Source organism: Lissotriton helveticus, chromosome 10, assembly GCF_964261635.1.
Source record: "Lissotriton helveticus chromosome 10, aLisHel1.1, whole genome shotgun sequence".
NCBI lineage: Eukaryota > Metazoa > Chordata > Amphibia > Caudata > Salamandridae > Lissotriton > Lissotriton helveticus.
The window spans coordinates 562,511,233-562,538,966 of NC_136071.1; the positions used below are offsets into that span (position 1 = coordinate 562,511,233).

Below are 27,734 nucleotides of genomic sequence, written 5' to 3' on the forward strand. Positions count from 1 at the left end.
TAGTCCCCCTGCTCAACTTGAATGTCGGCGAGATGCGGCCATTGGCCACTACTTGCGGCACCGGTTTTGTGTAAAGTAGTCGTATCCAAGCTATATACTTCGGCCCAAAGCCCATACGTGCAAGTACCACAAAGAGATATTCCCATTCTACTAGATCGAAAGCCATTTTGGCGTCAAGGGAGAGAATTACAGCCTTCTCCGAGAGGAGGTGTGAACGGGCCATCACCCCATGGACCCTCCGGAGATTCAGTGCTGTACTCCTGTGTGGCATAAAGCCTGATTGGTTGGGTTGGATCAGGGTGCACAGGTGTGGCATCAAACGATTGGCCAGAAGTTTAGCCAGCACCTTGGCCTCTACATTAAGTAATGATATCGGGCGATATGAGGTACATTCAGTTGGGGGTTTTCCCGGCTTTGGGATAGCCACAATTGTGGCCGTGCGTTGATCAAGCGGCAATTCCGCCTTTTCCTTGCTCTCCATATACATGTCCAGTAGGGGTCTACTGAGCTCCGAAGCCATTGACTTATACCATTCCACGGGCAATCCATTAGGACCCAGCACTTTGCCTGGTTGTAGTGCCTGAATTGCCAGCTGAATTTCCTCCTCTGTTGGATCTATCTCCAGGGCCTGCCTATTCTCTTGTGTTATGCTGGGAATGTCAATGTCTGCCAGTGATACTGCTGCCGTCTGTGCTGTGACGACAGGATCTGGGGTGTATATTTTTTGAAAATGACTTGCCAAGGTGCGTACTATGTCCTCTGGGTGTGTCAGTTCCTGGCCGTCATCAGTGTGTAGCCTTTGAATGCCTCCCGCACCTTCCCCTCTCTTATCTAACCATGCCAGCATTTTCCCCGCTTTATCCCCCACATCATAAATTCTATGTTTAGTGTTTGCGATGTAACCCTGTTCTGTCGTTTTAAGGTGGGCCTGGTATTGTTGTTGCCGAATCAATAGTGTGTGTGTTGTGGCTGGGGAGGGGCTTGTCATATGTGCAGTATTTGCGTCGTTGAGCGTCAGTTCTAACTCTGTGAGTTCTCGCCGGGAATCCCGCTTGTGTCCCGTTATTGCTGCTATCGCCGCACCCCGGAGGACTGTTTTGTATGCTTCCCACAAGACTGATGGCGAGGCCACCGTTCCAGCATTCTCAGCAAAGTATTGCGTTGTTGCTAGTTTGAGTTTCTTCCGAATCTTCGGGACTTTTAAATAATTCGGGTATATTGGGTAGATCCTAGCGCATTTCTTTTCTCTGGTGGTAAGAGATATTATAATTGGTGAATGGTCAGATATGCCTCTAGGCAGGATGTCTATTTTGTCCACAGACCCCAGTCCCACCCCCAGGAATAAAAAGTAATCTATGCGAGATAGGCTATTATGTACGGCGGAGTAAAAAGTGTATTGATTAGCCGCGGGATGTAGATGTCGCCATATGTCCACAATGCCCAGGGCTTCTAAAAAATCAGGGAGTGATGCTGTCCCTCTTGAGCGGTTTCTAGTGGGAAAGGTGTCCATCTCCGGGTCTATTATTGCATTCAGGTCACCCCCTATGATCGTATCTCCTTCAGGGAGATCTAGGAGGAACTTGCCCAGTGCAGGCAGTGCCACAGAGTGGAGTGCCGGGGGGATATATACAGATACTACATTGAGGGGCCTGCCCTCCCACTGGCCATGCACAGCAGCAAAACGACCTTGGTCATCCGTCGCGCGGTGTGTTATGATAAAGGGCGATGTCTTTTTCATTAGTATCCCTGTCCCCCTGGAACCGGAAGTGAATTCTGCATGTATTACCATTGTATAGCCGCGCCTATCAAGCGCTTTACACGTTGTCCCTGCAAGGTGTGTTTCTTGGAGTAGGACTAGATCCGGGCTCTGTCGCTTAATGGCCTGTAGGACCAAGCCCCTTTTTATTTTGTCCCCCAGGCCTCTGACGTTCCAGGTTAGTATGCGCAGTGGGGGCACCCCCACCGTCACAGGGGTACCCTCAGTGGGCGTAGCATGAAGTGGTCGGGCCATTTACTCGGTGGGATAGTGTCGCGTGTAGTGTGTCGATAGGCTCGGTGCATACGTTGCTGTTCGTAACAATGTGCAGGAGTATGCCGATACTTGGAGTGATAATATATCGTGTGGGCTGAGTGATGACTATGAACAGAAACATGAACAATAAAACATTTGTCCCCCTCCCCCCTCCCTGCTCCCCTGCTCCACGGACAAATCCCCGCCCGTTTCCCCAACATTGCAGAGTGCTTTAGTCCTTCCCCAACTATCTTACTTGCTCGTGGGGTTGGTGAGTCCCTTACAGGCACCAACTGCGCCCACCCTACTCAGCTACATCAGGTCCAGGGTCCATCGCGTTACACTCAGTTCTTCTCATATGTAGTCAACCTTCAGACCGGAGCCGGTTGCCCAGAGTCAAGTGGGTCTTGTGCAACGTCAGATTCCGTTTCTTCCGCGCCCTCTTGACGAGGTGAGTGGGTGGTCTGGCTGTGCATTTGCTTGCTGTTACGATGATTAGGCCGATCCTTATGTGGGCGGTGACGCTGTCCCACCTGTCTCCAGCCCTCCAGCCTGTCTTGTGCCGCTTCCGGCGTATCAAAAAACCACGCCTTTCCATCGGCCACTATTCGTAATTTAGCAGGAAACAACATGAAGTACGGCAATTCTCTGTCCCGTAGTAATTTTTTCACCTCCGTGAATGATTTGCGGCGTCTGGCCACCTCCGCCGTGTAGTCCGGGAAGAAGGCCAACGTTGCATTATGAATTTTAACAGGTGGTGAGACTTGCTGCTTGTAGGATTGCATCCCTGTCCCTAAAATTGAAAAGTCTGGCCAGCACAGGCCGTGGTGCTGCTCCTGGCTTAGGTGTTCCGCCCGGAACCCTGTGCGCTCTCTCCACTGAAAAGAAGTGGGACAGTCCTTTGGGTTGTAGTTTGTTCTTAATGAGATCTTCAATGTAGAGGTCCATCGCCCCCTTCCCCTCCGTCTCCGGAAGTCCAAGGATGCGCACATTGTTTCTTCGAGAGCGTCCTTCTTGGTCGTCCAGCTTATCCTGTAGGAGTTTGGTGACTTTCTGCATACGTTCCATAGCTATCTGTAGGTCCAACGTGTCCTCTACAAGAGATTTCGTGACCACCTCTACCTGGGACACTCTTTCAGTCATTTTTTGGAAGTCCGCTCGTAGCAGCGTGACCTCAGAGGAGATGGCGCCCACCGTAGTTTTGACTTCTGAGAGGGTTCTCATAATGTCCTCCAGTGTTACCTTCTCGGTCCCTTCCGTTTCTTGGGTAGCTCCCATGGAGTTGCGCCCAGTATTTTGCGATTGACCGTGACGGCTGTAGGCAAATTTATCCAACTTGGCCTGCGTGGATACACTCCTAGTTCCTCTGCCCGCCATGATTCCGGGGCTTGTGGAAGCTGGTGCCGTTCCCCACTGTGCCGCGGTCAGCGGTTTGTGACTTTCTTTGTCTCGTGCTTATGAGTTGGGGAGTAGCAGGTCGGCGTGCACCTTGTGATTTCGAGAGTCTGGCAGAACTCTCCTCTCAGCCTCCTGCCGATGCTACACAGGTCCCTCTCCGGTCTCGCCACGCCCCAGCACTAGGTAACTGTCGGGCCGTCACTGACCGGCAGGCTGCTGAAGTGGTTGTGGTGATTGCGGTGTTCTGTCCCGTTGTATTCAGTGCCTTGCGCTCCGTGTCGTTGCCTGTCAACGACTGCGCCCTGAGCAGGGATGGTTTGGTCAGTCTCTATGCTGTGTCTTCCGGGTCGGGACAGGCCAGCCGCCGCACCGGCAGGCACCCGTCTTTCTGGGTGTCATAATATCACTGGACCGGTCGGATTGCCACCAGGGTGCCTCCCGCTTGGTATGTCAATCACTGCGTCCCCACTGGGTCAGGACTGCAGCCGCTATCGTGCCAGGATGTGAGTCGCTAGTTCCTCCTGTGACTCTTTGCGTGATATTACTGTGCTTCACTGTCCCCCGGGGGTACCCGCATTTACTACTCCTGGCTGGTTCCCGGTATGCCTGGCCAGACCGTCCCAGAGGGTGATTGAAGTTTTCTCCACCCGTCGCGGCCGCGTGTAGTTAGCCGCGGCCGCCCCGAGCAGATCGTTGTTCCCCCGGGGGGGCTCACAGTCGCGCAGCGCACCTTCGGTTGCACCGTCCTCCACCCGTGTCCGCTACCACCGCCACTCTTTTGGAAGCTGTGTGCAGATGCCTGCAGGCGTACCTGTAAATTATGCCCCTTTGTGGTGTCCCAGACTGCGCCTCCACTGTGTCGTCCTCTTCGGTGGGCGGTCTCGCTCTTCAGGGAGGGTGCCGGGAAGCGCCTCCTCAGTCAAGCCGGCCTGGTCTCACTTCCGCCGGGGCCGGAGAATCACACAAGTCCGATGCTTTCTTTCTGCGCGCAGGCTCAAGTGTTCCCGTGCGTGGTTAGGCAGGCTCCAGTCCTCAGTTCTTGCCAAAAGTTGGTCTGGTGATGCCGCTTCGAGCCCGGACCCGATCGCCGCCGCTTCGGGTGGGTAGTGTGTCGGATTTGTGTGCCGGATTAATGCTAAGGCCGCAGCGCCCTCAGGAGCTCTCACGCTATGCTGCCGCCATGTTTGGCCGCTAGCCACGCCCCCTCAGGTTTCATTGATTTAAGGCTGACTAGGAATGATCACAAGTAGAATAAAGTCCAGCAATAATGTCTCAAAATGTTCATATTTGTGCCACTAAATTTAAATCTTTGTGCCACAAAATGTGCAAATCTATATCGCAATATCCTGGGGATTTTGATCAGGGCTGACAATATTCACGGTTCACAGGTTGGACAAGACACACACAAGGTGATGATTTGTACTGATGACATATTAATGACAATAACAAAGCCTGCTGACTATCCTGATAGAGTTTGAAGCAGCTTCAAAATTTACATGAGAAAATCAGAGATGCTGAACCTCGCACTATCACAGCGTGATTGCCAGTTTCTGATGGGCACGTTGGCCATCTTTCTGACAATAATCTGTTATAAAGTTGGCATTTTCCTACCCTAACTATTCAAAGCCTGCAACTTGTTCCTGGGTCACATGACTCAGTGTAGTTGGCTGTTGGACTTTGTTTATTCCTTGCAGACAGCAACATAATTGATGGATTAGGTGTACCTGGATGGGCCATCAACTGGCAGGATGCGAGGGGCAGAGCTGGGCACAGCCCCCTTTGCAACTAAGTAGACTGTGCCCTGCCTTCACACAAAAGACATGTCACCACTACATTGTTCATGCAGCCAGCTTGGAGCCAGGACAGGGGAAGTAGGATACTTTAAAGATTTACACGGGAAATCTCTAGAAACTTCTCCTACTTCATTGTGGGCACCAGATGTAAATATTGGACCCTCAGACCCAGCTCTTCAGTACAACTCTGGACCTGTGGATACTACAGGAGAAGGACTGCTGTACTGCTTTGCTGTCAGAAGGACTGCTACTCTGCTGCACTGCTACTCTACTGCCTGCTTGCTCAGAATGCAGCAAGAAGGCTGGACCTGCAACATTCATCCCAGGCTAAAGTGACCTCAAGGGTCAGCCAGTTGACATCCTGTTCTGAGCTACAGGGGCATGCCAAGCTCCAGAGGCTCTCTGCACCTGCCCAGCTGACCTGCTGCCTGAACCGACATCTGGAACTGCAACTGAACCTGGCTGAACCGTTATGGCCTCTGCTGCAGTGAGTACCTAACCCCCCAGTAGTACCACACAGTCCTGGAACCTTGGTGTGGCCTCAGTTAAGCTCTCCTGAAGTTTTGGGCTCTTAGTGAACACGAATTGGTCAATTCACGTCAAGATCTAGTCGCTTGTGCCGCCCGCCAATGCAAAGTTCTGGTGAAATTGAACTTTTCGTGCCACAGCGACCACCAATGATGTCCGGCAGCGCGAGATAGTGTTAGTTAGTTGCTAATAATGCATAGGACCGGCGTGTTCAGACAACATAAACTAACAGATTGGTGTCCAGACTGATTCCAGACATGCCAAAGGATATGTTAGCCTTTAGACAAGCTAGCTCACAGTGCCACCATAAGCCCCCTACCCTTACCAAGTAGTGACAACTATCAAATATGACAACCCTTGAGCTTTCAGGGATCATGAAAACAGTGCACTACTTTTCACTCAGTTACTCGTGCTCACTTGGTCTCAGACAGATACACAGAATAAACGATGGGGACATTTTCAATAAGCATTTATTGAACTAGCATCATTCTAGTATAAAATATGTTTGCTGTGACAATCTTTAGACAGAAACTGATATATAAGATTTTGAGCACCACAGAGTAAATAAAAGGTATAATTTTACCATGGTGCTAAAACAGTAAACATATGCAGACATATTGATATATGGCAGTAATCAAGCATACTCCTACGACGCAAACTCTATCTAATTGTACCTAAGTGTACCTAGCATGTATGTGGGTGTAAAGCCAAGAATCCCCTAGGAAAGAGACAACCCCATTACCTGAGGGAAAAGAACGAAGGACCCCATCTTGGTCTTGAGTTGGACACCCTGCCAGGGATGTCAGAACACTGCACGTTGGAGCTTCTGAGTGCAGGGACCACATTGTCTTATGTCAGCGTGGAAACGTCTCCTCTGGTTAACCATCGAAGGCGTGGTTCTTTTATACCCAAAACGTACCTTCAGGGGTTCTACCTGGACATGCAATGACTTGCCATTATGTAAAGTGGATCTGTCATCCAAGGATGATGATAGCGGTGACTTATGTACAGAGTTATTATACAGAAGATGGTAATCCTGCTGTGTATGACCTGGGCAGGAAATTAAGATATGATACTAGGAATCCTCATGCATAATAAATAAGACCAGTTTAGGAGAAAACAGATCAACAGTTATTCAGCACATAACTAGGTAAAAGGTCAGTGCCAGAACCGTTATGCAGAGCAAGGTAGGACGAATGTGGGTAAAAGTTTGTGTAGCTACCTAGGCCTATATCCGGCTATATTGGGGCTCATAACAATAAGCACTTCGCTCTGCAGCATCTACAGCTTGTGGTGACCACCAATGCGATGCTTCAGCAGTGACCATCTATAACGTCTGACAAGATCTTCGCGCTTCAGCAACAACCGTTTGCGACACCCGTTCTGCTCTTTACCCTATATCAATGACCATCTGTGATGCTCTCCTTGCTCCTCGTGGCCCCTTCCACTGTGAACAAAACTCTTTGTGCTGGACTTTGAAGGTAACTCTTTCAGTGGGACTAACCAGGTATCTGTCTCAGGCCCGCATACCATCATGGTCTGCCTGAACTTATGTCTTTCACCCAGTCGCACCTGATGAGATAAACGCGAGTAGCGATTTGTGCTTTTGGCCCTATAGTTACCTGAAAACGTTGAAAATTAATGTCATGATTGGATTTTTGTCATTTTAGTCTCAAATAATTTATTAAACTTTGCTCTATTTTTCTAAACGTTTATAGACTTTTTTTCTTGTATTGTGTTTTCACTTTATTACTGTTTGAAGTGTTGAATAAATAATTTACACATTGCCTCTAAGTTAAGCCTAAGTGCTTTGTTCCAAGGAACCAGAGGGTTAAGCAAAGGTTAATTTGGAGTTTGCTTTTGGTTCACCCTAACAGAGATTGTGGTTACTGCTTAAAAAGGGTTTCAGCCCCCTCAATCAATGGCCCAATTTCCAACATGCATGTTTTTCAAAGTGATAGAAAAACATAATATTTTGAGAAAAGTCGACAGTTAAATCCGACTTTGTAGCATGGCTTTGGTTATCCATCAGTGCCTATTTTTTTTTTTTAAAAGGATGTGTTTGGTTGCGCAAGAATATCATGTCTGATTTTTTAACTTCTGACTCACTTTAGTCTTTTAATTAGATGGGTTATCATTCCTATCTACTGTTAGAGCTCATAAGCTTCCCTATTCTATGCTTTTAGAGGTCCATCCAGCCCAGATTCTGGAGTTGTATTCTGGGGCTTTTAGTCTAATTTTGTAGTGAGATCATCAGTACTATGAATTTCAAAATGCAAACAAAACGCCTGGGCTTGATATGCTTCTCATGCATTGAATAGGGAGACGTGCGAGCTGAGAAACTGAAGAGGTCTGGCAATTGTTAATTTGATTAAAACTGAGGACATTTTAAAACTTTAACAATATTACTAACAAGCCCATGCACAAAATATATAACATCACCACTATCTGCTTTTACAGATCCCCATGGACCATCGTTCACCATTGGGAAAGCGGTATGGCTTCTTTGGGGTCTGGTGTTCAACAACTCCGTGCCGGTGCAGAATCCAAAAGGGACGACTAGTAAAATAATAGTTTCCATATGGGCATTCTTTGCTGTCATTTTTCTGGCCAGCTATACTGCCAATCTTGCTGCATTCATGATCCAGGAGGAGTTTGTGGATCAAGTGACTGGGCTGAGTGACAAAAAGGTAGGATTTTAAGATATCCCTGAAATTAATGAGTTTGACTATTTGTGAATACTTGATTTGCCACTTGCTTACAGATTGGTAGTAATGTTCTAGAAAAAAAGTTACCAACCTTGCAAATAGAATGTTAACTAAGACAAACTTCTCCAAACATATTAGTGAGAATTGAAAGCTCAATATTGGTAGTCCATTTTCACCCAGTTTTATGATCAGAAGTGTACCAATAACATTTTGTTTCACTATAAAGTCTTTAAGAAATACACTAAAACAACATTTTACTACTAAAAAAAAATCCTGATATTTTTGCCACCTTCTGCTAGTTTCCATTATGATCACAAACAATAAAACTGTAGGCTAATGTGAAGACAGTCTAGGTGTAAAGCTCTTGGGGAATTCACTCTTTTGCATATTATACCTAACCCTCTCAGAGTCCTCATTGGTACGTCCCTTAGAGGAAGATGTGGCATGTTGCCTTTTTTTGTTTAAATTTGTTTTATTAAATTTTGAATTTGTTCCACAACACTTTATACATCCGCAACACAGTGCAATGTATACATTAAAGCTGATAGCCATGTGGCCTTTAATGAACATTGGAGATCTACTGGCTTAAAAAAGCTGACCTCATGGATCGCTCAAGCATCCAGCAGGGTCTACACTTCCATAGTCATACAAACTACTTGTTCAGGTGGTATTGTGCCCGCTATAACCATTCTTTGAACAGCATAGCTTCCTGAAGGCAGTTTACGAGGATTTTCAACACATTTTCAGTGTAGAACCAATTTGTCTTAATTCTCTTAGTGGTCTTCAGTGGTTTCCACCATTCCACCCACTTCAGAGGACTACCAGAGCCAGGCATAAGAGGTAGTCCATTGAAGAAGATTGAGTTTCTTTGAAGGGAAAACTGAGACCCTCTTGCTCTTCTCATTTCAATCTCAGACCATTTCCGTTAAGGGTGGAGTCCCTCAGGCACTTGAATGCAGGGTAGAACTGACCTATAGTGCACTCAGGCAGTGCCCGATGTGCCGGTCTGAAAAATAAGCGTGGTACCGATTTTGTGACTGATTGTAGGCCTTTTTTTGTCTTGTTGGCCAGTTTTTATGATAGATGTTCCACTTATTACCACAAACATTGCCTGCAGCAAGAACAAATACAATGGTTCACACACACCTTATAAAACACTGCTATTGCATGTTTTTACAAATTCAAAACAGCCCCATTTGCAAATATGGGACACTTTTTTTTTAACTCTTTGATGCGCTAATAGGGGCAACTTTTATTTTGATGCCGGGGCCTATTTTCAGTCCCAGTCTGACCCTGCTATACAATGCCACTGCAATCCTCCCATGAATACAGAAAAACTATCAACTGAATTGCTGCACCCACTTGGCATAAAGTTTATGGCTATGTTAATGATCCTAAGTTCATTTTAAAAGTGAATTTGGAAAAAAAAAATACAAATGTTTTTCCAAATGTCTAGCACCTGTAGAGCCAAGGTTGGCAGAAAACTAGAGTTCAACAACCCTACAAAGAAACAAATATTGATGGTGAGAGACTTTTAACGAGGAAGGTTGTGCACGATGTTTTCTGCAGTGATCCTGGGGCCAGATATACGACCAAAGCATTTTGCGACTCGCAAATTGCGACAAATTGCGAGTCACAATTTGCGAGTCGCAAAATGCTATGTACAACAGTGTCTGAGAAGTTGTTTGCGATTGTCATGCCTCATGAATATTATGAGGCTGTCGCACTTTGCGATCCCATTGGCAATGGCTAGCACTCCCAGGGATGGTGGCCTGCTGGGGTCAGCAGACCACCATGCCTGGGACTGCTTTGTCAATAAAGTCATTTTTTTAATGCAGCCTGTTTACCTTAAAGGAAAATGGGATGCATTAAAAAAAATTCAAATGAAACTTTTCCGTTGCTTATTTTGAGGTCAGGCAGTGGTCCCTGGGACCACTGCCTGCTCTTAAAAAATATTTGCGCATGTATTTCCGAAGGGTAAGGGGTCCCCTGGGGAACCCTTCCTGTTTGTGAGTGCCGTACCACCCTTCTGAGAAGGGTGGTAAACTGCAAATGTTTTGCAACTGCAATTGCCATCGCAAAACATTCTTACATAGGTTCTGGACTAGCTATTATGAAGGGATGCCATTGGCACGCCCCTTCTTAATAACAAGTTGCTAACCCTCTTTTGCGTGTCGCTAATTGATTCTCAAATTGCAAAATAGGGTAGGTACATTGGCCACACGTTTTTTGAGGTTGAAAATGGGCCTAAAACCCCTTTGCAATCGCAAAAAACAGTCATACATCCGGCCCTATATCCAATGGCTTATGCTAAAAGCAAACTTTTTCAGACAGAGCAATACCTCTGTTTTATCCCACAGGCAAAAAATACTGATTTATTTCAATTGAGAAGTACTAGAAGTTTATTTTAGTAACTGGGTCTCCCATAACGGGCTCAAGTGGTGCCTGCTTCAGAGATTTCCAGTGGATTATATCTATGAAGCGTTTACAGCGACCCCAGAATACCTGGTCAAACTACAATTGCCTCATAACTTGGTGGCCCATATTGTGCCGCAATTTCGGAGATTGGATGGTGTAATACAAGTGCAGTCTACTTTCCAATGTATTCAGGTGAAACTAACAACGCAGTATAAGGTTTCATGCATGGCCCACCTATTCTTACAGCAGAAGGTCCTCAAATTATTCGGAAGGAATTTAAAACAATCGTGAGAGGTGAGGACCTCTCCGCTAAGTTGTGCAGAAATGGTAGTAGATCCAAAATTTTGTAAACTTTGTAAACTTAGAAGAGATGTTTTTCTGTGAGAGTCTGTCAACATGGGAAAGTGCTTCCAATGGATCTCTCCAACACTAATGACTATCTTGGAAAATGAAAAATTGCTTATTGCCTTGCTAACTCATTTTACTGTCTATTCAAAAACACAAATTAACAGCACAATTGGATTTCTTAGTGTGTTTACCATCAATAGGGCATCTTTGATGCATTATACAGCGAGTAAGGAATTTGGATTCCAGGGTGCTAGGCAGGTCTGAAGTTACTGGGCTCCAACTGTAACAACTGGTATATTTTTCTTCTGGTGTCCTGGGCCCCTGTCCTGCAGACCCCAAACCAGAACCCAAGTACCCCTCTTAGTACTCGATGTGTGGGTTAGAGACTCAGAAGTCAGCAACACAACAAATAACACTCAGTAAATCAGTATCCAATTGATGCTTTTTCTTTAAAAATTAAAACCTACCCTAATGCACACCAAACTAAATACTGTGCACAAAATTAAAAATATGCACAAGATTACAGGTGGGAATACCTATATGGACACCCTCTAAACTGCATGGGGCACACAACATGGAAAGGTTACAATGATCAAATAACGCTTTAAATGTGCAGTAGCATATGCCGATCTGAGACGCCTATCTGCCCTCAGAGATAATAAACAGTTATTAGTAAATTAAATTAGTTTTAAATATAGCAAAGAAACTTATCAAATAGCTGGAGGGATGAATTTGAAGCAGAGAGCAAACAAGCGCACAGAGTCACACTCATAGAAGTTCACAACAATAACATAATTTAAAAGATAAGGAGAAGTGAAGAGGATACTGTAACTGTATGTTGTAGTTGTCCTGTTCAATTTGGGAAGTTGCATGCATCCAGCCATTCCTCTTATTCGCGGTACTCCTGCATTCCATCTGACGCTCCGTCGATCAATCTTGGTGACCAGACAGACACACTGTCACCTTGTTAGATCAATTGAGCATGGTGGGCGTTCGGGGTCAAGGGACTATTTTACATTTTGCATGAAGATTGCCTGGTCATATAGGGTGGGAACACTGATTTCTGTTGGTATCGCCACCCTATTTAGCAGCATTATGAGTTTGTGGCCTGAATGAGGAATAACAGGCTGGATTTACTTGCTCGTTTGGCATGTTTATCTAGAATTCCTGACCCTTTTTCGTTCATATTTTGCATCCGCTTGCAGCAGATGGATAATGTGAGTTGTAAAGGATTTTCTTTTAAGGTTAACAATCTACACCTGGTAAAACTTGTAATTGTGTGGGTGGTAATTCCAATACAATCATATGGAATTTCCAGTCCAAAACAACTCCACACAATTGTAAATAAAGGCCTAAACACAGTACATCGGACTTCCCCTAGGGCTTTCTCTCGGGAAATACCAAGTCAAAGCTACTTCCCATTTAGATAAAGTACATAACTGAAAAAAAACTACCAGAAACAAAGGCAACATATGATTAAAATAATCGAAAAAAGTGTAGAGCAGAATATTAGGTTTCATTAAAACCCGAAGGGCTTTGTAGAGAAAACGAGATGTTCCACCAGCCGACTTCAAAAACTTGTCGTTCCTCAATCCTGACAATTTTGATATCAGCAGGAAGCATTGCTGATGGGTGTCCAGGATTAGAGGTTATATAATTTGTTTGACTGTCTGTTACTGGTTTAATCCTAATGAAAGTAGAAGAATAAGGAAGCAATTAAAGCAGATTTGGAAGAAGATCAGAAAGCCGCGCTACAAAATTAGTAGTGTTTCCTGGAGGGTAACCTATAACAGAAAAATGTAAATATTTGCCAAGGATAGGAAGAAAGAAAATCCCTATAATTGAAAGGATGAAAAGGCACATTAGACAGCTTTATGCCTGTAACTGCGGATTTAAATTGCACTGCTCCCCTGCCAGCCTTCTCAAACATGTCAACATGAAACAGGGATTCGTTTTTAGAAACTAGAAAACAAAATATGGGTGAGGGAACTAAATAAAGCCGTGTTTCAAGCAGAAACAAATATTTTTAGCAGAACCTCTATCTTAAAATCATGGTTGACACCTGGGTATTTTTCGCACAAATTAGACATTAGATTGCGTGTATGTGTAAAGTCTTTTTTTGCCGGATATAGAAATTAAGTTTTCCGAATACGAATCTTTTTCACATTGCATCTCGCGCTTTTAAGTAAGATTTAGAAAACATATTCATTTAAAAAATTTTCAAAGTAAGAGCACAAAAAAACACAATTGGCCCGATTCACAAAGCTAAAATGAGACAAAAATTGAACTTTACGACGTTAGGTATTCACAAATGGCATTTACTACTCGTGAATGTCCTTTGTGAATACCAATAGTTGAACTTTACGACTTTTGGTTTTCTCAAAGGACATTTTCGAGTAGTAAATGCCTATTGTGAAAACCGAATGTCGAAAAGTTAGACTTTAGACTCATTTTACCTTTGTGAATCGGGCCTATTGGCTGTACCCAGGGCTGGACTGGCCATAGCGGGCATTGGGCAATCCCCCGGTGGGCCGCACGGGTGGGGGCCGTTTTTGTTACAGGGCATAGCTGCAAAATTGGCTCTGTACGAAAATCGTCCGAAAACCGGCCCCGGCAAAGAACTCGGCGGCACCTCCAACACCCCCGAGTGGGGACGGCGAGCACTTTGCCAGGGCCGGTTGTGGTTCCCAGTCCGACCCTGGCTGTACCAAAGTAAATACCATGCACTACTTGATATAGCCTTACCATTGTAGGCCAGAGCGGTAATGTCTTCATCCGCGGTCTGTGCAGGTAACAGACGTGGGGCCCCGTGGGGGGATTGAGAGAAATGATGTAGAGGGAAAATTAAATAAACTATACATTCTCCCTTGGAATCGTCCCTCGAAATCCCCCTTCCCCCCCACGCGACCTCAACGCTGTTACCTGCACGGATCACCGCTGAATGTCTTAGATTGTGCTGGTGTAGATGAGTGTATCAAAGGCGTAGATGAGTGCCCATTTGGTTTGGTTTTGGCATGCCATCAGCGTGAGGCAGATACCATAGGAAAGCTTCAGTGCCTGATGAAGGGGGCAATATTTCCTGGAGCCAACTCTCCCATAGTAGCTGATGACTTTAGAGATGCAATTTAGATGTCCCAGGTTCATGATCTACTGTTCAAAGAGGAGTGCAATGACTCAATATTCTCTTCAATATCTCCTGGGTTCCACATGGACCCAGACATCTACATTTGCAAGGTCTTCATATATTTTTATAGCCAGGGATATATTAGTTGGTTAAAACCTGTTGCAGCTATGCTGCAGGGAGTTGGTTGCATTGTAGCTCTGTGGATGCCTACAGCTTTGCCTCAAGTCTTTTCACAGAAAATTCATATAGCTAGGAAAGAGACCCTAAAGATGAAACAGCAGACTGGCAAACAAGAAAATGGGCTTCACAAATCTAAGAACTAGCCAAACCTAAAGCACATGGAATCAAAGCTGTGACTAGGTCTGCACATATTAAACAAACAAAGCCTGCGATCGGAAAATGGAGGGGAGAGTGGCTCTAAGAATCTCCTTTCTATCCCCTCCACTCTCTTTAATTCATTGGGATCATTTCACTGCAACTATCCACGGCCGGCATTTTGCCATGCATACTATTTACATAACTGTAGTGTGTGTTTTATTGTATCTTTTTCTAAACCTAACTCTACATCCATTGACAGTGAACCTTTCCACACCCTGAAAATGTGGGATACTTGACTTCTGGCAAGTAAATTATAGCAATACCCAAGACCAATAGTTTAAGACTGCTGGCCACACAGATGTAGTAGAAAAGGGGGTGGTGATATACAGAGCATCTGAACCAATCAAACACTCACACCCAGTCAAAAGATCTGGGTGTAATCCATCACCGTTCTTTGGCCCACTGTGCCACCCCAGTTCAGACATGGCCATATGCATATCAGTCTGACTAGTGCCTCATGGGAACAGTCCAGCCCGAACTGCCAAGCCATGCCTTCCCTGGACCGGAAACAAGCTTCCTAGGACCAGTTTCTGGCATTTCAGCCGTCTTCTGCCAGGCTTGCTTGAATCCAGTGGCAAAGTGAGCAAGGGACTCACGACTGAGCATACCCTGCCAACTTATGGCAAACAAAGCGGTACAAAAGGGGGTGGTGATGAACGGAGCATCTGAACCAATGAAACACTCACACCCAGTCAAAAGATCTGGGTTTAATCCATCACCGTTCTTTAGCCCACCCTGCCACCCCAGTTCAGACATGGCCATATGCAAATCAGTCTGACCCTGTGCCTCATGGGAACAGTCTAGCCCGAACTGCCAAGCCATGCCTTCCCTTGACCGGAAGCAAGCTTCCTAGGACCGGTTTCAGGCATTTCAGCCGTCTAAAGCCAGGCTTGCTTGAATCCAGTGGCAAAGTGAGCAAGGGACTCACGTCTGAGCATACCCTGCCAACTTATGGCGAACATGCCGGTGCAAAAGGGGGTGGTGATGGACGGAGCATCTGAACCAATCAAACACTCACACCCAGTCAAAAGATCTGGTTTTAATCCATCACCGTTCTTTAGCCCACTCTGCCACCCCAGTTCAGACATGACCATATGCAAATCAGTCTGACCCTCTGCCTCATGGGAACAGTCCAGCCCAAACTGCCAAGCCATACCTTCCCTGGACCGGAAACAAGCTTCCTAGGACCGGTTTCTGGCATTTCAGCCGTCTTCAGCCAGGCTTACTTGAATCCAGTAGCAAAGTGAGCAAGGGACTCACGTCTGAGCATACCCTGCCAACTTATGGCGAACAAAGCGGTACAAAAGGGGGCGGTGATGGACCAGATGTGAACAGGTGATCACCGTGGAAATGGGTTGCTTCCCACATTAGAACTCTGTGTATGGTCTAATACAGTGTATGAGTCTGTCCTTGTATGGTCTAATATGTGACATTCACAGCTCACCATGTCAGTGGAGGCAATTGTACCTGCTCCCTTGGCAAAGGACTACCTTCCAGATTTAGAGAACTCTGCCTGTCTAGCAGGGATCTCTGTGCCTTCATTTCTGTCACAGTTATGGCAGCTCCAGGAATCATTGATCCTTCGCAGAGTGTACACCATGTTTGATGCACCTGCTTGGCAAATTGTTTTCTTTTTCAACAACAACCTCATTCATCAATAGTCCTGTGGAGGATGGCCATCAGTCAAAGCTTACTGATGGAGGAGCCATCTGAGGCTACAATGGAGGAAAAGTGATATTAAATATTTCAAGTGAACCACTTGTTTAGTACATGAGTTATTTTCCTCAGTTTTTGGTCAAAGTCTAACTACCTCCTACTTCAGCAATGCAACATGCTCTTATAAGGCATCTTGTACATGGGTGAACAGTTACTATGACACAATGACAAACAGAAATCCATTTCAATACAGCCTACATTTTTCCATGACTCTTGCTCCATACATTTCTTATTTTTGTCCCATAATGGCTTCGCCCACCTTTTCTGTGTGTTTTTTTTAATTGATCCAAGGGAGCTGCTCGGGTGCGATCCTCCATAACGAACACCACTCTATCTCCTTTCCTCTCCATCTCATTCTACTTTCCCATTCCTTTCATCAACTATTTTGCTTCATAGGAAGCCACCTCAAACTAACATTTCTTTCCCCCCTTTAGGGCTGAATACTCTCTCCCACCCTAGCAAAAGTATAGATCAACAGACCAGCCCACTCCAGCCATTAGTTGCTTTCCCTTTGTCAGTCAATAAAACTTTATTTGGACATCAGACCATAAAATAACAGAATTAATAGGTATTGCCCAATAACATTTTAAGGTTAAAATCTTATATAACCATCATAATGCATAATAAAATTAGAGGAAATACTTTGGCAGCACTGACCTTCTGAAGGGTCTAAAACAACTTTCAACTGGTCAGTTTGTAGAACCTGATATAAGGGAGTATTAAAGTGTTCGGGCTGTGGCACTAAAATGACATAGGTTAAACAATAACAGTGGTGCTTCCTCTGATACAATAACACATAAAAAGTAATAATGTGACAGCACTTCGTGCAGGTACCCTCCCTCCCGGCAAAATGTAATGGGAGTATGCCATTCTATTGACCTATAGAAAGAGATGTCAGGGCCTGTCTCTTGGCCTTTTTTTCTTATTGCCCACATGTGTCCCAGGAACTTAGCAGTTGCGCACACAAATAACGATCTTGTATCCGATTTAATTATGCGCAAAGCTGCCCTGTAGTTGCGGGTTCCAACCTGTATACATACGGGGTTAGTCATTTTTTCCAGGGACCAGAGTAGGCAGGACATCTGAAGAAAACGTGACCAATTGATTCAGTTGAGGTAGGGCAGCAAGGGCAGCCATTGGTCATGGCAACGTTGCCTGCCCAAGAGCTTGTGAATGTGTTCAGTGTTAGAGCACCGTAACTGAATTGTACATAGAGCTTTGTATCAGCCGGCACCTGAAGTAGATAAAAATATGGACTTGAAGTCCATAAATTCCTCGGTTAGTCTACCCCACCTGCTGTCCCTGAGTTCATTCTGTGCTACCTACTCCCAGTACAATGCTTTAGTTTGTTTCCTAGTAGGGAGTTCTGGGCTGCAAGCACTACCCCCCTGCACCTCTGTACTCTTAAGGAGATTTCTGATGTTTCTAATCCAGCCTATTTTTTTTGATGTGTTAAATACGCAGACTTCTTTGAAGGCGAGTGCGTAGAGAGCCAATTCTGGAGCGGTTACTATCCTCTGCCAGAAAAAAGCGGGCGGAGTTGTGTTACGTCTTTGACAGGTTTGATTCCCATATCTAATTTAAGTGGACAGAGGGGTAGTGGTGTGCTTGGTGGGAGGGACACCAAGTTCCTAAGGATCTTGTTCTCGGTCACTATCAAGTCACTCACTTTTTTGAAGCCCCACAGCTCGGCCCCATAGAGGGCACTGCTTACAGCCTTGCTTTTGTATATTTCTAGTGCAGGTGCTACCGGTTTTGTATAGGAGCAGCAATGTTCCTTCCTTAGTGCTCCTGTTACCTGTGTGTACTTAAGGTAGGCCTTATTCAGATGTTGTTTCCAGAACATACCTTCGGACAATCTAATGCCCAGGTAATCAAAGCAACTCACACTCTCCAGAGGTATACCATCTAGGAAAAAACACCCCTTAAATGTTTTGTGTGGATTTTACATCATCTATTTCATTTTAGAGGTGTTTATTTCAAGGCCCCTCGCATCACAAAAAGTCTTGAAGTGATTGAGTAAAGTTTGGAGCCCAATCTGTGTTTTTGAGGCTAGTAAGGTATCGTCTGCAAAAAAGTAGAGTTAAAATGTTCTCTTTCTCTAAGGTGGGCACATCCGCTGGCGTTGCGGCTAAGAAGTTGACCACTTCGTTAATGTAGAGAGAGAATAGTGTTGAGGCCAGGACACAGTCCTGTCGGAGCCCCCTACTGATTGTGATGGGATCAGTGACTTGGCCCTGTCCACCCCATCTCACCCTGGCCTAAATATCTTCGTGGATGTGTTCAAGTAGCGTCAGGATTTCTAGGGGGATCCCCATCTCCATCAGCACTTGCCAAAGCTTGTTTCTAGGCACGAGGTCAAACGCAGACTTCAGGTCAAGTCAAAATAGCTTTATTCTACAGATTTGTCATAAAAGCACAACATACAGATACACACAATTTAAAACAATAAATATTACACATTTTAAGAACAATTTAAGAAAATATTAAACCTCATATAACTGCCAGATAAGGCTCTTGTTAAAATTGATAAAATAAATTCATAGATCAGCAATATTCCTCGGATATTTCATAACCCCAGTTCATTGTAAATAATGGAATGCAAAGATGACATTATAGAAATAGATCAATAAACAGCCCTAAGAAAGTGCCTTTGCCCGGATAGACCAGGCCCAACCCAAAAATTTGGCAACTGCAGTTGCTATTAGTGGTGATGAATCCATTGTTAATACTCTCAGCGCTTCTCCATGCCTCCTAAAGCCAAGTAATTTACAAATAGGTATTACCCACATAGCACGAGGTTTCTTATATAAAGGGCAAAAAAACAACAGATGGCTAGTTGTTTCCTGTACTTCATGACATTTTGGACACACCTTCTCAACCACCCCTGTCAATTTACTAGTCAATGACCTGACGGGTAGTGTACCGACCCTCAGTTGAAAATACAGCTTTCTGTCAAATGGTTTTTCAATAACATCCCAATACTGTTCTAGTGCAGGCCTAATCTTGAATTCAAGGAATCCGCCAGCCAAATGCCTTGTTGAGCCATTTGTGCATACTGTAACCATGATCATGTCCCAATACATCTCCTTCAAGATCTTCTTAGAAGGAAATGATGCATTAAGGGGATCGGCCCACAGTTCACTCAAACCTAGATTTTCCAGCAACGGTGACCATATCATCTTTGAGGCCCTTGGCGTAGTGAGCAAGCTCGGCCATACACCACAGTCTTCGACAGTATAAGAGAGGTCGAAGTTTCGCCAGATCAATTACTGTTTTTCTACCCAGATCTAGCAACAGTGGGTACATTGGTGTGCTTTCCGGGACACTAGTAGCCTTCCGGAGAAAATAATTTTCAGGTACTGATAGGGTTGATAGATTTGCAAACCCCCAGAGCTCTGCTCCATAGAGCGCTGAGCTTAGGACCTTCATACCATAGATTTCCATCAATGGGCTAATTGGTTTGGACAATGAGGATCTAAACTTAGTTGCAAGGATCCCAGCCTGCTGCTTATGCTTTAAGGTGGCAATATCGATTTGTTTTGACCACCCCATGTTTGCCTGTATCGTCACTCCTAGGTAGGTAAAAGCATCAACCTTTTCAAGAGGGATGTTATTCATATATATCTTACCCCGGAATGACCTGTGTTCTTTAAAAGACATGACCTTTGTTTTTTCTGTATCAATGGTGAGGCCCCGCATAAGACAAAAATCCTCAAACCTGCTTAAGGCTTTCTGCAGGCCGCTGGGGGTCTTGGAAATGATTAAAGTATCATCCGCCAACATGAGGATAGGTATATGTTCATTCGCCAGCATCGGGGCATCCAGGGGGACCGTGAAGAGGCAACCAGCCACCCTGTTAACAAAGAGCGAAAACAGGGTCGGTGCAAGCACACAACCCTGTCGCACTCCCCTGTCAATGGGAAATGACTCCGTCACCTCCCCCCGGGCCCCCCACCGCACCCGCGCATGGTTACCCTCATGTAAGCAGACGATCAGAGATAATAGGTCAGGTGACATCCCCATATCCCTCAAGACACACCACAGCCTGTGTCGAGGCACTAGATCAAAGGCTGCCTTCAGATCCACAAAGACCGCGTACAAGGCCCCTTTCCCAAGAACAACTGTCTTCCAATAGATGTTAACAAACCGGAAGACCTGGTCGATGGTACTAGTGAGGGGTCGGAAGCCCGCTTGCAGTGGAGATAGGATCTTCTCATCTTCCATCCATACCTGAACTTTTTGTAGAATCAATCGACCCATGATTTTTTGGATGGAATCTATGAGACTAATTGGTCTGTAGTTTGCTGCTATGTATTTATCCCCTTTTTTAAATACTGGGATTATCTCTGCCCCCTTCCAGGAGGCCGGAATTGGGGCACCACAGGCAATTGCATTTGCTAGGTGTCTAATATACAATCGCCAGGAAGGTTTGTAACTCAAAAAAACGTCCGCAGGGACACTATCTATTCCAGGTGCTCGTCCTGGTGTTATAGAATTTATTGCCCTATCCACGTCCGCCAGTGTAAATATCCCGCTAGAAAAATGGCAGTGGACGTAGGGATCCATATTCACCTCGTCCCCCAGAGATGCGTACTGGGGTTCGAAGTGTTCAACCCATGAATGATTGGCAACATTGTTTTGCGGAGGATCTGGACACCCCCCCGGTCCCACGTATACATGTCCCAAAATATTTTAGAATTCCTGGACACACATGCCTCCTTAAGCTCCTGCCATCTTGCCTGATCCCAGAGCTTTTTTGCTTCTTTAACTGCCTTTCTATAGGAGACACGTGCCAACCTTACTTTTACTGAGTCCCTGGTACCTAGTGCTGTCCCTAGTGACCTCCGCGCAAGGCGACATTTCTCATTAGACCACCCTTCCACTTTCTTATACTTAACTCTATTAGAATTAGTGGGTTTACAGAAAAATAATTTTAGCCGGTCAAAGAGGACAGTATGTGTCGCTGTAACATTAGACAACGAGGACTGGTTGTCCTCACCCGTTCCCCACTCTTCCACAACCCTGTCCACCTCCTTGTTCATGGCTAACAAAGCATCTGGGGAATCAGAAACATTTCTCCATTTCAGGTGCCGCATGTCATTGGTTAATGCCAATTCACTACCCCCTACCTCCACCCTAGGTGGTTTAGCTTCTCCAAACAGTCCGGTTACCGTAACTATAAGCGGGTCATGATCGCTTTCAACACGAGTAGTAACGACCATGGGCCCGATGTAGGTAAAACGCATTTACCGATTTTTAAATACCGAATTGTACCGAATCGGTATTTCCAAATCGGTAAATGATATGTAGATAAAAAAATTCGGAATTTCACCGAATCGGTACAATTCGGTATCGTGAGTCGATACGCACCGATTCGGCAAGTACCGATTCGGTATAGACAGAATCTGCCAATACCGAATCGGTAACTACCGAATCGGAAATAGCTATACACCCCATGGGCCAAAGGACCAATAGGAACGCGGCCTAAATACCGAATCGGTAGTTTCCGAATCGGTAAAATCCGATTCGGCAATTACCGAATCGGTAAATGACGATTCGTCGATCAAGGAAACTGAAACTAATGACATCAGCCAATGAGGTGGAAGCACCCTCCCCCACAGGGTGTGGCAAGCCAGGTGCAACTCATCAGAACTTTCTGGAGAGGCAGCCTGAGCTGAGCAGCCACAGTGAGCAGCAGTATCCAGATCCCTGTGAAACATGGCAAGCAGCTCTGAGAGCCAGAAGGCTGAGCGCAAGCGGAAGACCAAATTCAGCACCATGGAGCTGCAAGTGTTGGTGGAGGAGGTGGTGAGGGTACACAGGCAGCTGTATGGAAGGCTGTCCCTCACTGTTCCAGAGAGCACTAAGAGGAAGCTGTGCATAGAAATTGGGGAAAGAGTAAACGCTGTTGGTGTCACCCACAGGAGCCTGGACGACCTCAAAAAGAGGTTCTACGACATCCGCGGGGTCACAAAGAGGAAACTGGCCGAGCTGCACAAGCAGGCTGGACTAACTGGTGGAGGCAAGAACCGGGCGCCACCCCTCACTGACCTGGAGGAACTTGTGGCCACTACCATTGAGAGCGCGAGTGTTGTGGGAATTGGGGACCTGGATAGCTCATCCCGAGCTACAGCTACAGGTAAGAAGCATGCTCAACTTGACACACCATACGGGACACTTCCCCTTTAGACCCAATGCACAGCCAAACCCCAGCCCAGTACTGCTAGCAACAGACATGAGCAATGCATCATGCTAAATGTAGTCAGCAAAAGTACCCAATAAATGCCACTGCAGAAGCATATTAAAAATAACTGTAATACTGCATCAAAGTTTTTGTAATGAGATGTGCAATGCTTTAATGGTAGTGACTGTAATACATTAGCACTGAGTTGACAAATGCCTCTTTATACCTAGGGGCACCATCAAGCGGGGGAGCAGCAGCTACTCAAGCACCAGCTCCAGCACCATCAGCCAGTGCGGTGGCAGTGCCAAGCACCAGTGTACATACACAGGAGGAGGACAACAGCAGTGCCCTGGGCAATGAGGAAGACACTGGACATTCCCTCACATTTCCACACTCCCCCCGACTGTCTCTGTTTCAGACGCCCCCATTGCAGTTCTCCCCGGAGAACTCACCACCACAGAGCCACCCTGCACCTGCCACAACTCATGCCAGGAGGATAATTGTTGCTCCATTAAACATCATGGAGGGAGCAGCGGGTCAGGCTCCAGCACAAAACCCTGTTACACCTGTGTCACCCCAGCACACACAGCAGGGCAGCAGAAATCCCCGGAGGCCACGTGCATCCAGCAGTCCACTTCCAGCACAGGAGGGCCGCGTGTTCCTAGGGCTGGAGGGCAGTATGGTCAGAATCCAGAGAATGCAGGCAAAATCAATCTTGGCCGCCATCGCCAGTTGCGGCAGCACAACCTGCAGATGGGGGAGATGGCACAGGGATTCAAAGCATTTGTTGATAGCAACAAGGACATTGCAACAGGTATTGGGCGAATGACCACTGCCATCACCCAGCTCTGCAATAAAATGGATGAACACGAACACTGTCGCCGCAGGGATGCCCGCATGCAGAATAGGTCTATGAACCGCCTTGCTGCTGCAACCGCCCCGCTATGCCAACGTGGGGCAAACATGGAGGCCAGCCTCACCCAGAACACGTCAGAGGTGACTAGGGGCATGGGCCGCATTACCACCGCCATGGAGACACTACTGATATCTAACACAGTTGTCAATCCCGCCCTGGTCCTGGGCGAGGCTGGGGACAGCAGCAGCCGCAGCAGCCCGGCCAGCGCAGTGTCTGAGCCGCGCCGGAGCAGCAGGCGCTCAGCTGAGGCTGCTGGTCATACAGAAGGGGGTGAGCCACATCCTAGTGGGGCTGCTAAGCGCAGCAAGAAATAAGACTGCCAGGGCGGGTGAGGCAACCCGGACAATTGACATTTAACCACATCTTGTTTACCTTTTGTTTTGTTGCACATCAGTGCAGTAACGTTGTTGCAACATTATTAAATTTCTTTTTTGAAAACATACATTGACCTGTTTGTGCATCTGTACTCACTCAGAAATAGTTGTCTGTAATCTCCTGACGCCTGTATCTGCCGTCAGTTGGTGCAGAGACTCCAGCAGGTTGTGGTAGTGGCACAGCATTGTCATCGTCAGGGGCCTCGTAGTCGGACAACTCAACCTCAGTGCCTTTCCTGACTGCAAGGTTGTGCAACATTGCACAGACAGCAATAATCTTGCAGCAGGTGATGGGGTTATATTGCCTTGCACCTCCGCTCTTGTGCAGACATCTGAACCTGCTCTTCCAGATGCCAAAGGTCCTTTCCACTACATTCCTCGTGCTTTTGTGGGCACGGTTGTACCTCCTTTGGCTGGATGTTGAGGGGTTGAGGTAGGGGGTGAGAATGAACGAGCGGAGGGCATATGCACTGTCGCCTAGAAGGAAAAGGGGTGACATTACTCACATGCATACATGTACTTCACACTGCTATTTAGGTTATGGGGGTCTGACACTGTGTCTTACCTAGGAGGTATCCTTCACCAAATTCCCCTGCCATCAGCCGTGCATAAATTCCGCTATTCTGGAAGATATAGGAGTCGTGGGTACTCCCCGGAAACTTCGCAACCAGGTCAGTGATGACACACTTGGCATTGCAAATGACCTGGACATTTATGGTGTGCCGTGACTTCCGATTGCGGTATACGTATTCCGTGTCAGCAGGGTGGCAAATCAGAATGTGTGTGCCGTCTATGCAGCCAATGATGTGGGGGAATCCTGCCATCTGGTAGAAGTCGGCTTTAGTCTGTACCAGTTCCGCATGGGTTGCAGGGAAGGAAATGTACTGGTCCATCCTCTGGATCATGGCGTCAAGGAACTTGTGGAAGAACCTTGACAGGCTGCTCTGGGTCACCCCTCCTGCCACAGCAACTACACTTTGATAGCTGCCAGACGCCAGCAGGTGTAGGCAGCATAGCACCTGCACATGCACAGGGATTGCGTGTGCCCTTGGGGTGGGGTGCTGCAACAGGGGTTGGAGGTCCCTAATGAGGTCTCTGATGGTCTCTGGGTCCAGCCTGTACCTCTGTAGGATCTCTGCATCTGTAAGCATGAACAGGGTGATCCGCTGTCTATACACCTGCTCCTGTCTCAGCCATTCCCTCTCTCCTTCCTGTGTAGCTGTAGCCGTCTTGCTATGACATAGAAAGCTGCCATGTTGCAAGTAGAACTTCATTTTGGGTCCTTTTTTATAGGTTGCACCTGGTTACCACCTGATTCCAATCCATGGTAATTTCCGACTCTGAAATACCGAATTTGAGGCAAATTCGGTATTTCAGTGCTTACCTACATCTCATTCTTCAGCTTTTCACAACGAATCGGAATATCACCGATTCGGTAATTATACCGAATCGGTACGTTCACGATTCTGAAAAATCACCGAGTCGGTAGAATTCCGAATCGGAAAAAATAAGGAATCTGAAAAATCTCCGATTCGGTATTCTACCGATTCGGAGATTTTTCAGATTCCAACTTTTTTCCGATTCGGAATTCTACCGACTTGGTGACTTTCCGAATCGGTAATATCACCGATTTTGCCGGATTTCGGCCTCCTACATCCCGATGTCTCATTTCCGATCGGTAACGGCCGAAAATACTGATTTTCGGCCGTTACCGACCGACCTACATCGGGCCCCATGTCCCTTACGAACTGCCAGAATGGAAGACCTACAAGGACATAATCAATGCGACTCGACCTGACCCCATTGTTAAAGGTTTTGACCCCCTGCTTGTCTGACGATGTTTGCCCATTTACGGCCCTCAACTGCTGGCCTGCACACATCCCCTTGAGTTGGACGGCCGCCTCCGTCCACTTCTTGATTGGCTCAATCTCTAGGGTAGGTATGCCCCACCTCATATCTTCATCCTCCGTGAGGGACTGATCCTCCAACCCTAGTGGTTCAAACGTGGTGTTAAAGTCCCCCACTACTATCACACCAGTACCCCTCGGCATACCGTCCAACAACGCCTCCAAGTCTGCTACAACCTCTGAACTTCTCCCACCTTTGAGGCCTCTTGCATAAACATTAAAGATACACAAGTTAGGGCCATGCACCGGAGTAATTCTTAGCTGTAGTATATCAATGTTGTTGGTAGGAACTTGAGATACTTTACAGCACAATGTCTGCCGTACCCAAACCGTCAGGCCCCCCATTGCTCTGCCCTTTGCTTGCTTAGTCGCAGAAACTTGGAATATGAGATACCCTAATCGAAACACGGGTTCTATTGCCCAAGTCTCCTGCAAGAGACATATATTGTGGGTTTCGATAACATCTGACCATTCAGGAAGTGCTACCTTAGAGTCGAGTCCTGCGACGTTCCAGGATAGCAGCATCACATTAGCGGCCCTATGGATCCCAAGGTCAACTGGCTCCATATCCCTTTCCTGCCTAAGGGGCTGGCCCGATCTCGAAGTCAGCTCCAAGATTGGTGGCAATCCCTTGACCCCTATGCCACTGAGGGATCGTGGGCTCCTATCCACAGGAACAGTACAAAGTGTAAACCCACCTAACAGAGTACTAATAGGACTGGATACAGCATCCCCTAGACCACCCGATCCGTGACCAAGGTTAAGTGGGTTGACAGCATTCTCGTCACATACTGGGCTTTGGTAGCTAGGGTCAGCTTTGCGTCAATCGCGCTCATCTAGGTCAGATAGAACAATGTACCTATTCACTCTGCGAATTCCAAGCCCACACTCAGGACCTTGCACAAGCCCACCTCTGCCTCCCTGGCCATTCCAAGAACCTTGGGAGATGACTGGGTAGAAGTAAGTTAACGGAGTCCATACCCGGATGATCCCAGCTACAAATGTGATCAACAACTCTACGGTCTCTAAAGTTTATAATAACACTATCCCCCTTTATATCTTTGTGTCTCGACCCACCCCAATCCACCGTTCTTGCAAATAAGATTTCGGCCGACATCCCAGGGGGAAGAGACCGATTTGCGTTAAGCCAATATATGCACTTATTTTTCAGGTCTGGGTAATCCTCACGTTGGCCTGGTCTTAGCAATGATACCCCCGTCAGAATGCACACATAGGGGGCAGAGGCTGGGGGGAGATCTATGCGTGGGAGACAGCCCGATAATGGATCACTGTTCACCCATTTGTTGCAGCCTGATTTAGAAAGCCCCGAGTTTATACCCCCCTTCCCAGAACCTTCACCTCCCGTAAGTTGTACACCTTTAGTTACACTAGAGCTGGACTGAGTGACAGGATCCCTAGTGGTCATGGTGGTATTACGTTTTGATGCTGTTGCCTGTATTGCTTTAGTTAAAGGATTAGCATTTGGGATAGCCTCAAGAACTCCCACAGACTCGTGACCACTCCTTATGCTAATCACAGACCCGCCAGTGTCTGTGTGTCTGGCCCCTACACCTTCAAGAATTGACAGTCTCTTTTCAATGGCGTCCAGTCTATTATAAATGGGAGTACAGGACCTATAAAAAAGCTGTTCAAGTTTATTCCACATTTCCTGAGACCAATCCAGTGGAGTGTCCATCCTTTGGGGCAACTCTGGATCTACCAAATCTTTTGTCGGGGTCAAAAACTCAGTGATGTTAGAAGGTATAGCTTTAGCCCCAGATGATTCTTCATGGGCATTTATCTTCTTTACTTTAGCTTTTCTACCCTTCTGGGTTGAGCCCCGTGCTTCCTTTTTGTTACCAATACTGGTTCTGCTGGCTTTGAACCACGCGTTGGACGCGTTCTTGTGGTGCACTCCATAGGGTCAA

The 27,734-nt window shown here is 46.4% G+C and overlaps 1 protein-coding gene across 1 annotated transcript in view; it reads left to right on the plus strand.

The window, feature by feature from the left end:
• The window catches only part of GRIN2A (glutamate ionotropic receptor NMDA type subunit 2A), a 1,523,775-nt gene that overhangs the window by 1,261,451 nt on the left and 234,590 nt on the right, over positions 1-27,734 (plus strand). Inside the window, exon 8 of the mRNA XM_078663104.1 lies at positions 8,191-8,420. Within this exon, the coding sequence (XP_078519230.1) occupies positions 8,191-8,420 (230 nt within the window). The remainder of the gene's footprint in view (positions 1-8,190; positions 8,421-27,734) is intronic.